The following is a 17,129-nucleotide window of genomic DNA, read 5'->3' as shown; positions in this document are numbered from 1 at the left end:
CAATGTGCAGCAAACTTCACAAGTAATATACAATGTTTTGGCATCTCCTATGCCATTTTCAAGTGCCACTTGAAAATGGTGTAGGAGGTGCCAAAATATTGTGTATTACTTGTGAAGTTTGCTGCACATTGTTCTATGGAGTAAATTCACGTTTGTATTAGCATCGGAAAATGGGGTTTTCAAAGGGGTGTGGCTTTTAAAGGGGGCGTGTCATAATTATCGTTCAATTTATCGTTACCGCGGCTACATGTACGATAAACCGCGATATTGATTTAGGCCATTATCGCCCAGCCCTAATTCTGGGTACAGTGTTCTTCTACTAAGGCTTGTGTCAGTACTTCATTGGCTGAGGTGCAAATAGGGTTACTTGCATAGCATTAGTGTTTACTTATGCAAGCTGTAAGGAATGTAAACCTCTCTAAGGGTCCTATTCCACGGGCCGAGGAGGGCCCGATCAACTATGTAAACGAGCGGCAATCTGCTAGGTCCAGGCTTCTTCTCCACGCTGTCTTTATCCCCGGGTCCCGCACGCTCTATCTTCAGAATGGCCGGTCAGCTGACAGGCCACACGCGGCAGTCCCGGCCTGTGATTGGCTGAGCGCTCCGTCAGCTGACCGGCCATTCTAAAGATAGAGCGCGCAGGACCCGGAGATGAAGACAGCGCATAGAGAAGAAGCCTGGACAGGTAATGTATGCTGCTGCTTGTCAAATCGTCGGTCGCCCGCCCGCCGCGCACCGCTATTCAACCGTAGAGATGTGCGGTGGGGGAACGATGATTTTAGGTTTGGCCCTAAATGAACGATCAGCCGATGACACGATCATCGGCTGATCGTTCTCTCTATTTCACCGAACGATAATCGGCCGAATCGGGCCAAATGGGGCCGATCCGGCTGATTATCGTTACTGTGGAATAGGGCCCTAAGTGTTTAGAAGCTCAGATGGACCAAGTGGTCTTTTTCTGCTGACAATCTAACATGTTTCTTCTATTGTAGTAGCTTTACTAAATATAGAAAATATAATCGTGACATCCTTAACAAACAGTTTGGAACACTAGGGGGTGGGACTACTTCCCCCAGAGCACCGATTAGGAGGGGTGTGCTGGACAGGGGCGGATTGGATCAGTGCATAGGGGCAGTAGTCTGGCAACTTGCTCTCTAAAGGGTGGGTTTACACTAAGAAATCCGCACAGATAAATTTTGGGTTCCGTCCCTAGTACGCACTCCATAGACACGCCTTTCCGCTGGCTCCATAGACACCTTTCTATGGGCAGGTACTGTAGTTTCCACTATCAGCCGAAAGAATTGACATATGCACGCATATTCCGTAGTGTGAACCCACACTAAAGTTGAAACGTGCTGATTAATATAAGAAATGGACACGGTCATCATTGAAATAGTGTCCTTTGGAACCACTTTTAATATATACAGAACATGTAATGTTCAACTATTTATTGCAATGTAAGCCTTAACCATATAGTCTAAGAGAATGTTCACATGGCTTTGTTGTTCGCTAGGGTAAAATTACACCGCATACACTTTTGGAAGTTCCATGGGCAGCCTTGTATTTTTACAGTGTATGATGCTTCGGATGGCATTTTCAATAGCAGTCATGGACACAGATTAGTTCCATTGAGGCTGATTGGCATCTTGCATCTCCAATATGCATGTCAAGGAATACGCTCAAAATACGTGACATGTCCCTTTATGCTAGCATATGTTCATATGTGAACTGCAGTCCAGATGTTCTCAAAATAGTGGACATCCATCACATATATTTAACTTTCCGTTACATGCTGAAAAACGTCATTGTGAAAATAGCCTTAAAGCATAGCATTTTGTTTTCTATTGGCCCTTTATTGTGTGCTTGACCCATCAGGGTGTCCTCTGGTAAAAATGGGCCAGTTAGGCCCAGAGCACCGTACAGCGTATGGGTATGTGCACACTACGGAATCCCGGCTGATCACCCATGAATCACCCAGCTCACCCCCGAAAGGACATTCCGCTTTGCCTGGTGACATTGATCATTTATGGCCAGTCTGAACAATTTTAACGTACAAAAGGAATCTCTGCAAGTCCCATAGACTTCATTCTATGGTTTGCCAGATTCCGCCCGAAGAATGAGCGGGTTTATTCTTTGGGCGGACGTCGGAATCTGTCAAACCATAGAATGAAGCCTATGGGATCAGTGAAGATGACCGTGAGTGGCGGGTGATCTGCCGGGGTTCTGTAGTGTGCACATAACCTTTTAGTTTTTCTGGCACCTCTTATTTCTTTGGATCATTCTAAGATGGGTTTGATGTAGTGGAGATATATAGAGCTATTATGGCATCACAGAAGTGATATTATTAAAAAATATTTCTTACCTTCCGTAACAACATTTTAACCATGTTGTCTTTCCTTTTTAGCCGACTTAAACAATGTGAGATTCTCGGCGTACAGAACTGCCATGAAACTGAGGAGGCTGCAGAAAGCTCTGTGCTGTAAGTACTTGGATGTGCTGGCTGTACTCCGCTGTTGTAAAGTCTCTTGCTTTCCAGTCCCTGCATTCTCCTACATGAAGTGTTTAACAGCTAAAGAGGGAAAAAAAGCTTGTGGTTGTTGTGGCTCATAAATAAATTACCCTCAGCAATGCAGCAGCTGGTTAATGATCTCTAGATTCCTGATTATATTTTCAGTTCTGTAATTGAAGTTGGCGTTAACATTTGTGCGCTGAACTTTGCGATACACCTAAGCGATCAGATAACACTTTATCAGTTTAACGTGTCCCACTGTTTTGTCTCGGTCCCAGGGGAGACTCATTACCAATCCCTAAAACTAGAAAACACAGTTTTGTCTTATTTATGTCTAAGAAACTGATTGCAGAAAAGGATAATGGTTTCATTTCCTGAAGAGGTAAAACAAAAGTAAGTGAACCAGAAAACGCCTAGACTTAAAGGGCCAGTGAGCCTGATTCATAGGTTACGTTACACAATAAAGCTGCAGAAGATCCTGAATATACTTTATTAGATCTAGCAAACAGTGTATAAAAGATCTCACCCCTCCTTTTATCCTCTTTCCATACACTAAAACCTTTAACCACAAATGCTCTCAATGTCTGCGCCCTCTTACCTACTCACACCTACTGTCTCTGTCTCTGCTACTTCTCACTGCTGGAGACATTTCACCAAACCCTGGCCCTCCCCACCTGAACTCATATACTCCACTGCCCTCCTTTCGTCCACATTCTTCTAGATCACGGCAGCGCCCCTCTAACACCATACGCATCCGTCCTGACCCCCCTCCCCCTGTCCCTTTCTCTGCTGCTCTCTGGAACGCACGCTCTGTCTGCAATAAACCTACATTCATACACGATCTCTTTCTTTACCACAACTTCTTCTTCCTAGGCATAACTGAAACATGGCTGTCCCCTACTGACACTGCTTCCCCTGCTGCACTTTCCTATAGTGGGCTCCAGTTTACTCACACCCCTCGCCCTGGCAATAAGCCGGGTGGCGGGGTTGGCCTGCTGCTAATGGACAACTGCTCCTTTACGCCAAGCCCTCCTCTCCCTGCTCTCACCCTCACCTCCTTTGAAGTACACTCTATCCGTATCTATTCCCCCTCTAACCTCCAATTGCCCGTCATCTACCGACCACCAGGCTCCGCAACCACCTTCCTTGACCAGTTCAACACTTGGCTGTTGCATTTCCTTTCAACAGATATTCCCACCATCATCATGGGCGACTTCAACATCCCCATCGACACAACCAAATCACCCGCCTCTAAACTCCTATCACTAGCCTCCTCCTTTGGCCTTACACAGTGGTCCTCCATGGCAACTCACAAAAAGGGCCACACACTGGACCTCATCTTCTCCCGCCTCTGCCCCATATTTGATCTCACCAGCACATCCCTCCACATCTCTGACCACAACCTCCTAACTTTCTCGTTTCTCCTCTCTTCATCTGCCCCCCCCCCCGTCCAGAAACTTGCCCACCCTCGCAGGAACCTCAGAAACCTCAACACTCAAACACTCTCTGACTCCCTTCTGCCTCTCTCCACCATACACTCTCTGAACGACACTGACACAGCCGCAACCTTCTACAATTCCACAATAACCTCAGCCCTCGACTCTGTTGCCCCTCTCACGAAAAAGAAAACACGAAGCACGAACAGACAGCCCTGGCACACCGACCTAACCAAACAACTAAGGCGAGTGTCCAGAGCTGCTGAACGGCGCTGGAAGAAGACTGACTCTGAGGAACACTTCCAAACATACAGGAGAGCACTCCTTGAGTTCAAATCTGCCCTCACCTCTGCTAAACAGGACTACTTTTCTTCCCTCATATCTTCCTTATCTCATAACCCTAGGCAACTGTTTAACACCTTCAACTCTCTTCTCCGCCCCCCACTGCCACCCCCCACATCTCTCATCTCTGCTGAGGACTTCGCCACATTCTTCAAGCAGAAAATCGATGACATCAGAGGAAGCTTCAACTCACAGTCCCCTCAGCCCCCCCTAATGCCTGTCTACTGCCCGTCCCCACTAACTCACCTCTCCACCATAACAGAAGAACATCTCTCCAAACTACTCTCCACATCGCACCTCACCACCTGCGCACTTGACCCTATTCCATCCCACCTTATCCCCAACCTCTCCTCAGCACTTGTCCCAGCACTTACCCATCTCTTCAATCTATCACTAACTTCTGGCATCTTCCCATCTCCGTATAAACATGCAACCATCACACCCATCCTCAAAAAGCCATCCCTTGACCCTACCTCCTTATCCAGCTACCGCCCCATCTCGCTTCTCCCCTTTGCCTCAAAACTCCTGGAACAACATGTCTACCATGAACTTTCCTCACATTTTTCATCCAACTCGTTTTTTGACTCCCTGCAATCCGGTTTCCGCTCCCACCACTCCACAGAAACTGCCTTCACCAAAGTGGCTAATGACCTGCTGACTGCCAAAACCTCGCGCCACTACTCTGTGCTCCTTCTCCTTGAATTATCTTCTGCCTTCGACACAGTTGACCATTTTCTCCTCTTACAAATCCTCTCATCCCTTGGTGTCACTAGCCTAGCTCTCTCCTGGATCTCCTCTTACCTCTCCAACCGCACTTTTAGTGTCTCCCACTCCCACACCTCCTCCTCTCCTCGTCCCCTTACTGTTGGTGTTCCCCAAGGCTCTGTACTCGGGCCTCTTCTCTTCTCCATCTACACCTCTGGCCTGGGACATATCATAGAATCCCATGGCTTTAGGTACCATCTTTATGCCGATGACATTCAGATCTACCTCTCTGGTCCGGACGTCACCTCTTTGCTATCCAGGATTCCAGAGTGTCTATCGGCCATATCCTCCTTCTTCTCCTCCCGCTTTCTAAAACTCAACATGGACAAAACAGAACTTATCATCTTTCCCCCATCTCGCTCCACCCCGCCTTCTAATCTGTCAATCACTATCAATGGCTGTACTCTGTCCCCTGTCCCCCAAGTCCGCTGCCTTGGCGTCACCTTTGACTCTGCCCTGTCCTTTAAACAACATTTTCAGGCCCTGACCACCTCCTGCCGCCTTCACCTCAAAAACATTTCCAGAATCCGCTCTTTCCTCACCCCTGACTCTACCAAACTGCTGGTCCATGCTCTCATTATCTCCCGCTTGGACTACTGTAACATCCTCCTCTCTGGCCTTCCAGCTAACTCCCTTGATCCCCTCCAGTCTATCCTTAACTCTGCTGCCCGACTAATCCACCTTTCCCCTCCCTTTGCCTCAGCCTCTCCCCTCTGCCAATCCCTCCACTGGCTCACCATTGCCCAACGTATTGACTTTAAATTGTTGACCATGACATACAAGGCAATCCACAACCTGTCCCCTCCGGTACCTGATATCCCGCTACCGTCCCTCATGCAACCTTCGATCCTCCAGTGACCTCCGTCTCCGATCCCCCCTTGTTCGTACCTCGCACAACCGCCTCCAAGACTTTGCCCGAGCCTCCCCCATACTCTGGAACTCGCTACCCCGACACATCCGTCTCTCATCCACCATCAAGTCCTTCAAAAGTAACCTGAAAACCCATCTCTTCAAACAAGGCTACAACCTACAATAACTCTGCATCACACTTGAATGGCTGCACTTTACCTCCTCTTTCTCTCCCTATACCCCATAGATTGTGAGCCCTCGCGGGTAGGGTCCTCTTCCCCCATGTACTAGTCTGTCTTTTGCCTTCATGTAATATTTTCTGATCTTGTATTGTTCCTGCCTGTTGCCTATCTATTGTATAGCGCTCTGGAACTAAGGGCGCTTTATAAATAAATAATAATAATAAAAATAATAATAATAGCAAACAGTGTATAAAAGAAAGGGAAAAAATAAAAATAATAAAAAAAAATCCACAAACTATATCCGGAAAGAATATTTTCAGGACGTTCTCAGGATATTCCCCCTGGTGTTATTGATCATTTTGGCCAGTCTGAACAACTTTAATGTGCAAAAGGAATTAAAATGTGTATGGTTGTGTCTGTGAAACGATCATTTATTCCACTATTGTTTTGCCATCAACCAACTTTTTATCTGTCTATGTCCACCTTTAGCCCTAAGGTACCTATACACCTACCTAGCTTTTGGCTAAACAGATATCTTTTATGACCTTCCCACCCACATGAACACTCTTCATGGCCAGACAATTGGGAGTTCTCTGTGGGGAAAGGAGGGGTAAGCCGAAGTCAGACTCCTCTGGCTTTTCCCTTTTAAGAACTAAAGGGTATGGCCCCTTTGCTCCATGTCAGTTTTTACTGTCAGGAAATCCTAATCAGGAGGCTTCAGGAAACAGTGTTTTGTGACAGTAATCAGTGTTTACCGTCAGGAAACCATCAGGAATGCTTTCAGGATTTCTAGACTGGGGTGGGGGGTGAGGGGGGAATTTAATATACCGCCCGTCATTCCGGACACTTTCCAGATTTGCATCAGGAACGCTTCCGTAATTCTGGACACTTCCATAGGATTCTGTGGGGGCATCTGTGATGGAATTCTGGACGGAAATAGGACAGGTTCTATAATTTACTGACTTTTTTTTTTTTTTTTTTTTTTTAATCCGGAACGGACCCCCTTCAAGAAAAAGGTTGTCTGTGCCCAATAGAACCCTATGGGTCAGGAAATCTATCTAGATCCGAATAGATTTTCTTGGTGTTAAAGGGGCCTAAGTAAATGAAAATCCATCACGCTCGACCCTTCTCTCCACAGACCTCAACCTTATACTGTTGGGTGGACTCGAGCATGCTCCATTTGCACTCACCTCTAGCAGGCATCTTTAGGGCCCTATTCGATGGCTCAATGCTTTAGTGCAAGTGAGTGCCAACCTGTCAGGTCAGTGCTCGCTTGATCTTTGTTCTCCGCTCGCTGTCTGTGCTATTACACGTGCGCCGACATCGAGCAGGGAGCTGTGGTGGGGTGCTTCCTCGCCCATGAGAGAGAGCGACAGTCTGCCGCCGACACTCATATTACACAGAGCGACGTCCAGCAGACCATTGCTATCATTATTGGGATTTTAGGTCATACTTTAACTCAACGATCAGCTGACATCATGCATGAAACTATTACGGGAAAGGATTATCGCTCAGTAATCGGCCAAGTACAGTGGTTAATCACTTTGTGTAATAGTACCATTAGTGGTGACTCTGATGAGAGGTTCTTATAACCTCAAACAGCAGGAGATTCTATACAGTCACTGTAGATGTAGATTCATTTTGCCGTATCGTATTCAGCTGGGGGAAGCCTGGGGGCTTATAGTAATGCAGCAAACTAAAAGCATTCACTACTTCTCCTTCAGCCCTTTCAGTCGTTTACTTCTACACTGTGTAGACATTAGAAGTCAGGCAGGTAAACCTTCCTGGGGGAAGGTTGTCATGTATTACTATGGCAACCAAAGATTTTCCGGGACTGTGATTACCACTGCCATGTCAGTCCCCGCTATACATCAGCCCTGTGCTGTTTGCAAGGCTTTCTTGCAGTCAACATGTAATCGTAGGATAATCCACCAATGTCTTTATGGCTTGATATACTGTCATATTGAGGTTTTTCTTGTTTATTGTATTATATCTGTTGTAGATCAATTAATCTAAAGCTGGCTTTACATCAGTGTTATTGTTTCTGCTCTGAAACCTCATCGGAGCAGAACAACAATCGGAATGACAGCAGTGGTTTTCATTGTCAGGCATTTTTCTGCACTTTTTGTCTGCAATGCAAATATTAACTAGTAAACTAGTAACACACTTCCTTTTTTTTTTTTTTCAAAAATTTTTCCCATCATGGTCAATGAAAAACTGGTTGCTTTATGTACCACATTCAGTTGTCTCCACATCAGGTTTTGATGCTATTGGTTGAACAGTGTGCTGGTAGAAAGCTTTGAACAACATCCAGCAATTATTTTAGGGGAATTTATTAATGCTAGACACTATTGATGAGTGAACCTCTGACCTTAAAGTAGTATGAAAGCTGAATTTAGCAGACAAACACAGCTTGATGTTTGACTAGAAAGCCTAGAGAGTGCATAGCGTTTTGTAGCTATGAGAATCAATACATATTCAGGGCTCTACTGTATGTTTTATGAGTAGGAAATCCAGTCCTTAGTACTCATCATAGTTAAACTGAGGTTATCATATATCCTTATTCTCCAATGTGTCTTGTGCCGATAGGCATGATGGCCTGGCAAGACCTAAAATTACATTTGATTTGGCTGTCAGAAGGCTTTGAACTATTGTATTCTGTATTTTTTTTCCCCCTCTGTACTGATGAATAGAAAAAGTAATGTCTTCTTGTTTCTGTGCATGCTCGTTCAATGAGGAATGGCTGCATTGACCAGTTTATATATTGTACTTGGCTCCTTGTGATGAGAATGATTGCAATGGTTATTTATTGCCTCAGCCCTTTTTACTATTCAATATGGCAATAAAAACCATAATAATTTCCCTCTGTACGAAAGAGTTATGCATGGCTTTTGCTGAAATGATGGGAAAATGTGAGCTGTTTGAATCCTACGCTGCAAGGTAATGTGCAATAGAGGCAATTCATTTGGTACTGTGGCCAAGAGCAATATTTGTAGGTTGTGGGAATGTGGTCCGTTGTTTGCATCGAAAATGAGTCTTATTCAATATTATGTAACTATATATTCTTAAATAAAATAGTGATTTGTGCATACTTGTGGTTCATTGAGTAATGCCATAGTTACATATGATATCAGATAACACCACATTTAATAAATAACACTATTCAGTCTTTAGTGATCTAATATGGATAGCGCTGTAATAGTAATGATGAAGCAGTAAGTTGTAATAGTAATAATGTGCAGCATGCCAAGTCAACTAAATAGGTAGTCATGAACATTTTCACGCTTTCTACTCTGAGAGCATTATGATCAGCACTGTACATGTGACTTGGATTTGGCTCTAAAGAGCGAAGTAGTTTTCTCACTCTTAAAGGGGTTATCCAGAATAACAAAAAAAAAATACACAGCTACTTTGTTGAAAAAACAGCAGCACATGTGTCCTCAGGTTGTGTGTAATATATTATAATTCAGTTCCGTTTAATTCAGTCGAACTGAGCTAAAAGCTTCACCCAAACTGAGGGCAACCATGATGCTGTATCTGGAAGAAAGCAGGCATGTTTTTGTAAGCCTGGAAAATTCCTTTAAGGCATTATTTTAAGTGATTTCTAAGCTGAATGAGGCAATAAGGCCAGCGATCACCTGACGAATAAGGAAACTCTGTGTCATCTGCAATGTACCCTTTTTTATTTGGGAAGAGGGGAGGGACTGGTTAAAAAAAAGAATTTTGATGTAAGTAAAGGACCTTCGAACAACCAATTGTACAGTCCTGCTCGCAGTACGTCCAGTAAATGAATGCTGATTACAGCTTGTTTACTTTGCTAATAGGGCCCTTATACCCATAAAGCTCTCCACAACCCTGCCCCTCCATACATCTCCTCCCTCATCTCCACCTACCATCCTTCCCGTGCTCTGCGCTCTGCAAATGATCTAACCTTAATATCCTCCATAATCAGAACCTCTCATTCCCGCCTCCAAGACTTCTCTCGTGCTGCACCAATTTTCTGGAATGCCCTACCCAAACACATCAGACTAATACCCAATACCCACAGTTTCAAGCGTGCCCTGAAGACTCATCTCTTCAGGCTCGCTTATAACGTTCCCTAAACTGTTTCCCCCTTCTGTTTCCCTTGCTCTATTTCTCTGACTGTTCCTGCACTTTATATGTTTACCTGCATCAGACTAGTGATGTCACGATACCAGAATTTTGAGTTCGATACCAATACTTGATTTTTTAGTTCGATACTCAATACCAGTTCGATACCTCGAAAAAAAATACAACCCCCCCCTTATAAGATCAGCCCCCTCCTCTCCTGACATCCTCTGTGCTGCTGTGACCTCCCCATAGATCAGCACACTCCTCTCCTGACATCCTCTGTGCTGCTGTGACCTCCCCATAGATCAGCACACTCCTCTCCTGACATCCTCTGTGCTGTTGTGACGTCCCCTATAGATCAGCACACTCCTCTCCTGACATCCTCTGTGCTGCTGTGACCTCCCCATAGATCAGCACACTCCTCTCCTGACATCCTCTGTGCTGCTGTGACCTCCTCTATAGATCAGCACACTCCTTTCCTGACATCCTCTGTGTTGCTGTGACCTCTCATAAGATCAGCACACTCCTTCCTCTCCTGACATCCTCTGTGCTGCTGGGACCTCCCCTATAGATCAGCACCCTCCTCTCCTGACATCCTCTGTGCTGCTGGGACGCTGTGACCTCCCCTATAAGATCAGCCCCCTCCTCTCCTGACATTCTCTGTGCTGCTGTGACCTCCCCTATAAGATCAGCCCCCTCCTCTCCTGACATCCTCTGTGCTGCTGTGACCTCCCCTATAAGATCAGCCCCCTCCTCTCCTGACATTCTCTGTGCTGATGCGACCTCCCCTATAAGATCAGCCCCCTCCTCTCCTGACATCCTCTGTGCTGCTGTCCTCTCCTATAGTATCAGCCCCCTCCTCTCCTGACATTCTCTGTGCTGCTGTGACCTCCCCTATAAGATCAGCCCCCTCCTCTCCTGACATCCTCTGTGCTGCTGTGACCTCCCCTATAAGATCAGCCCCCTCCTCTCCTGACATCCTCTGTGCAGCAAGGGACCAAACATTGTGTTTATTGGGGACAGCATGGGGGGGGCAGTAGTGGGCGGATTGACGGGGGGGGGGGATCCAGGTTGGGTGAACAGCCCAGGGTACATTTAATCCGCCACTGGGTACAGACTACAACCCCCACACTGCAGGGAGCTGGTGAAGGCTGCCAGGTCTGGACAGACAAGAGAGGGTTACTCTGCCTGGCAGGTCAGTTCCTGTCAGAGGGCAGGGGTGTAAGGGCAGGAATGTTAGGGGCACACTAGAGGGCAGGGATGTGGGGGGGGGGCACACTAAAGGGCAGGGATGTGGGGGGGGCACACCAGAGGGCAGGGATGTGGGGGGGGGGGCACACCAGAGGGCAGGGATGTGGGGGGGGGGGGGCACACCAGAGGGCAGGGATGTGGGGGGGGGGGGCACACCAGAGGGCAGGGATGTGGGGGGGGGGGGCACACAAGAGGGCAGGGATGTGGGGGGGGGGGCACACCAGAGGGCAGGGATGTGGGGGGGGGGGGCACACCAGAGGGCAGGAATGTGGGGGGGGGGGGGCACACCAGAGGGCAGGAATGTGGGGGGGGGGGGGGCACACCAGAGGGCAGGAATGTGGGGGGGGGGGGGCACACCAGAGGGCAGGAATGTGGGGGGGGGGGGGGGCACACCAGAGGGCAGGAATGTGGGGGGGGGGGCACACCAGAGGGCAGGAATGTGGGGGGGGGGGGCACACCAGAGGGCAGGAATGTGGGGGGGGGGGGGGCACACCAGAGGGCAGGAATGTGGGGGGGGGGGCACACCAGAGGGCAGGAATGTGGGGGGGGGGGGCACACCAGAGGGCAGGAATGTGGGGGGGGGGGGGCACACCAGAGGGCAGGAATGTGGGGGGGGGGGGGGGGCACACCAGAGGGCAGGAATGTGGGGGGGGGGGGGGCACACCAGAGGGCAGGGATGTGGGGGGGGGGGCACACCAGAGGGCAGGAATGTGGGGGGCACACCAGAGGGCAGGGATGTTTGCAATGTCTGCACACATCCCCTGCTCTCACTTACTGCGGTACCACTCAAAGCATGAGGCTTGTCAAAGCAGAGGGGAGGGGGGATTTGTAAAGGGAGTTTAAGGTGGAACAGACAACCTGAACCTCGGCCAGCAGGAAGATTAACCTTTGCTGCTGGCCAAGATTCAGGCTGTCTGTTCCACCTTAAATTAGCTCCCTTTACAAATCCCCCCACCCCTCAGCTCCGGGAAGCCCCCAGCTGTCGGACCTCCGTTCCTCCGTGCATACTCATGTGTGCACACTCAGGCCGGTCAGGAAGCGCAGCCACCGAGAGTGTGCATACATGAATATGCATAGGAACAGCTCTGCAGATGGACGGAGGGCGAGCCGGCATCAGTCAGTCTCACCAACCTCACACTGAGTGCAGCCCTAGACGCAGCTCCTCACACCGGCTGCATTCCAGGAGGGACAGGAGGCTGCGGTGTGACGGGCTGCGGGTCATTAGCAGCGGGGGTCTGTTACACATAGTAGCCGACCCCCACTGCTTCTGGAGAGGCTCAGGATGGGTCAGATGCCGCTGTCAGTTGTGACAACGGCTTCTGCACAGTTATATAGCCGGCACATGCGATCGCTGTGTGCCGGCTATAACTTCTCACTGCAGTGAGCGGAGGAAGGGGCGGGCAGAGGAGGAGGAAGTGACGGCAGGGGGCGGCACACAGAGAACATGGCCGGCGCTCTGCTAGCCGCCGGCTGTGTTCTCTGCTCTATACTTTATGTTAAGCTGCGTTATTAGGCAGCTTAACATAAAGTATCGATACCAGGAAATCCTGGTACCGAATCGTTTTTTTGCCCGAAATATCGATAGTAGTATCGATATTTCGGTGCATCGTGCATCCCTACATCAGACATTGGCGTTGTTACTGGCTCATCCTGTAATTCTAATTATGTACAATGGCTGGACCATGGACAAATAAAGCACTTATGCCTGGTGTCTATGAAAATTAGTCTGTAAGCTCCAACGAGCAGGTCTCGTCTATACTCTGTATTTTGTATTTTTTTTTGTTATTTTTATTAACTATGTACTTATTTATTCCAATTTAACTGCGTATTATGTACCTCGGTACTGTATGCATAGAAAAAAAAAGCGCTGCGGAATCTGTTGGCGCTATACAAATAAATTTATTATTATTATTATTATATATACCTTTTAATATAAGGGTATAAATGAGTGGAACACCCCCAAGGTGCAAACATCCACTTCTCACCACCACTGCACTGCAAGATACTTTTACTCTTTTTAGATACATTCGTATAGTCTTCAACAGGCTAACTGCTGGCTCACCGGCATAAAAAGGCTTAGCCCTGCTAGGCTATACTTTTCTTCTTCGAGGTTGTGGGTAGCTTTAGAGTATCAAGGACGAACTTATTAAATTTAAGATTTAGTATGTGAGAGTACAGCTCTTAAAAAGGTTACAAAAATTATGTAATAAAAATGATATACACATAAAACGGATCTAGAAATCACAAGGAGTAAAAATAAAGAATAACAGAATAACCTCTTACTAATTAGATTGTAGAAAGTTCCCCCTGAGAACACATGAAGTGGACAGAACTATAAATGCTGATTGCATCTCCTGTATCTGATCAGTTGTCTGTATTTGATATGCAGCTTTTAAAGGTTGCAGCCATATTGCCCAGCCCATCTTTCTTAACACAGCGTAAAAAGGGCTTCTAATTTAATTCATACATTACCAAGTATACTTTACCATCTCAAGATAAGCATGAAATATCTATAAGGGCCCTATTCGGCCGATAATCGTCTTGTGTAATAGACAACGATCAGCCTAGCAGTTTAGAGAAGAAGCATCTAATGGTGCGTTTACACAGACAGATTTTTTAAGCCAAAGCCAGAAACAGACTATAAACAGAACAGGTCATAAAGGAAAGACTGTGATTCCTCCTCTTTTCAAATCCATGTCTGGCTTTCTGAACGTGTGAATGCAGCCTTAGTTCCCTGGTCATAAATACATACTGAAAGTATTGTATTAAAACATGGACACCCTTTGGAATGAGCCTTTCTAACAGACTTATTAGATGGCACAGAGCTGTATTGTCAATGAGTATTGATCTCACAGATCGGCCCTCCTTTTATAGAACTCGGTAATAGTGCAAGGAAAGCTACACAGATCATCATTTGCATGTCCCTGTGCTGTAGTCAGCCGACAGCGGCACATCTCCCATTTTACAGAAATCTGTTCAGGTAACAATGTCAGTGACAATTTAGCATTTGTTTGTTCATCGCTGGGCCCACAACAAACACAAGACACAACCACGTCACCGACTTGGCTGGAAAGTCAAGTTGACAGTCAACTGTTGTCTTGTGTAGCCAAATGTAGTTATCTGCTTATTTAACAGGACTAGTGATGAACTCGTATCTTTCCAGGAATACCAGGGCTGTGGAGTCGGTAAGCCGCAACTCAACTCCGACTCCTGAATTTTGTCAGGACCGACTCCGAATCCCGACTCCTGCTTCTTTATAAATGGCCAGTCAGATACCAGGGTTGTTGTTTATCACACTGGCTCAGTAGCTTCTCCGTAATGTCCTTCATGATCCTGGGGCGACTTCTGAGGGAATGAGGAAAGATATAAAGCAGATTCTCAGTGTGTGCAGTGGTTGCAGCCAGTCTCCAGCCTCCATGTCCTGAACAACTCACAACTAGACTAGATGGAGCAGGTGGGCTTTTCCTGCTAACAATCTTCTCTGTTTCTAACTAAATATTCATCATACACACAGAAACACTGCTAACAATGCCAGATATCTGTAATTTAGAGGTCAGCCATTGTGATATAGAGGGGGTCACCCATAGTGATATAGAGGGGTCAGTGTGGCGGCACGCCATAGAACACACACACACACACACACACAGCCTGCTGCAGCCATAGCGCGCGCGCACACACACACACACACACACACACACACACACACACACACACACACACACACACACACACACACACACACACACCCTACTACAGCCATAGCATACACACACAGCCTGCTGCAGCCATAGAACACTGAAGAAAAACACCACATTGAAGACAGAAGTTACTGCTACACTACTTATGTCTTCTCCTCCTCCTCTATATTACACAGAATATCTTCATATTACACTGATGCTCATATACAGTCATCCAGCATCCAGGAAGAGAACAGCACAGATCTCCCCCCACACAATGGACTCTTCCAACTCAGAACCAAACTGCCAAATAGTGACCGACAACTTTTCCGTGACCACCCTTATGTAATAGGGCCAGTGTCACTTAGAACAATTTAAAATTGAGTTTTGATATGAATTTTATAAGATTTTTTTTTTTTTTAAAGCTGGAGTCGGTACATTTTTTCTGACTCCGACTCCAGCCAAAACTTGCTCCGACTCCACGACTTCAACTCCACAGCCCTGAGGAATACCTAAATGGATTTTAATTCAGGTTATTAAATATACCCATACCAGTGGGCATGTACTGAAATATATTACTAGTAAGGTTGGGTTCATACTACGTTTTTCCTATTCGTGTTTTTTTTTTTTTCTTCTTCCAAAAAACGTATGCATTTGTGTGCATACGTTTTGATCCATTTTTCCATTGACTTACATTTTTTTAACCGACACACAAATGAGGTTGAATACGTTTTTGTGTCCATTAAAAAAAAGGATCCATTTTTTTTTTCTTTTTATAATGGAAGTCAATGGAAAAATGGATAATCTGTTTTTTTGCAAAAATGGATATAAAAACTGATTGCACAAAATGTACTGTGGACCTCTAAGGAAACCATAGTGTAGATGCTAACTAACTAACTACATATATATATTTGTGTGTATGTATATATATATGTGTGTGTGTGTATGTATGTATGTATATGTATGTATGTGTGTGTATATATATATATATATATATATATATATATATATATATATATATATATATACACACACATATTATAGTGTGTGTGTGTGTGCATGTGCAGAGAGTTATTTTGCCAAACAGCCAACATACATTTTATAACTCAAATAGATAATTTTTATTGAATTTATTTTTCCATAAGAGTGATGTGTACACATAGCTGTTTGGTGATCCTGCATGTATCCTCCGCTACACGTCATTGAATATATTGGATTATTTAAATATTGAATGATGAGAAACATATAGCACGGACATGTATCTTTGCCATTCAGCAATCTGTTTAGAGGCTTGCGACACTCATCTTTCCATAGTTAATACACAAGTGTTAGTTTATGAATAATAAGTGCTGAGATAACAAACATGCTATGGTTTGTATGAGCGGCTTAGCCCGACCGAAGTAACAAGTGCAGTATATACAAATCTGTGAAAATGACTTCTCTCCTATTTTCTGCTTCACTTGTATTTCTATGAATTTGCATGTATAGCTGAACAGATGGAGATAGCTTTGTTAAGTGACAAGCCCATAAAAATAGCCGCGGCTGCCAAGAGATGTCTTGGAATTGGAAGGCCTGTGTGTAACAGCTTTAGGGAGAGGTGCTCTCGGGTGAATTGATATGAGGTGCACGGCTCACCTCATTGTCAGCTTCGCAGAATAAAGATTCATTGGAAAGGTGAACTCTTGGTAATCTGGTTACAGGGATACAGTCATATATTAACTAAGTCACCAGCATGCTAGAAGCAGAGAGAGTTATATCCTGCCAAATAATCTCCTTCACCTTCACTGGTAGTTGCTTCATGCCATACATAAATTATTTTAGCCTGGGGAAATATATATTCTGTCCCCTTGACAGTGGAGGTTGGATTAAATCAATACTGAGGCTTTTACTCTTCGTATAACTACGTGTAAGAGGTGTTCTAAAGTAGTTTTTTTTTTTTCCTTGTAAGCCTTGTTGAGGATGTTTTCCTGCAAACCAATTGAAGCCTTTTGAGGTGCGGAAGCAATGATCTTGGGATTTTAGTGCC

General features: G+C 45.8%; 1 protein-coding gene across 14 annotated transcripts in view; it reads left to right on the top strand.

Moving 5' to 3' along the window:
- The window catches only part of DMD (dystrophin), a 1,858,252-nt gene that overhangs the window by 1,749,037 nt on the left and 92,086 nt on the right, over positions 1 to 17,129 (top strand). For all 14 annotated transcript variants that reach the window (XM_069970999.1, XM_069971008.1, XM_069971005.1 and 11 more), the window contains one exon: positions 2,405 to 2,479. In XM_069970999.1, the coding sequence (XP_069827100.1) occupies positions 2,405 to 2,479 (75 nt within the window). The remainder of the gene's footprint in view (positions 1 to 2,404; positions 2,480 to 17,129) is intronic.

The sequence above is a fragment of the Dendropsophus ebraccatus genome, chromosome 5 (genome assembly GCF_027789765.1).
Source record: "Dendropsophus ebraccatus isolate aDenEbr1 chromosome 5, aDenEbr1.pat, whole genome shotgun sequence".
Classification (NCBI taxonomy): Eukaryota; Metazoa; Chordata; class Amphibia; order Anura; family Hylidae; genus Dendropsophus; species Dendropsophus ebraccatus.
The sequence above is the reverse complement of the archived record's forward strand: the minus strand, read 5'-3'. Positions and strand labels throughout refer to the sequence as shown.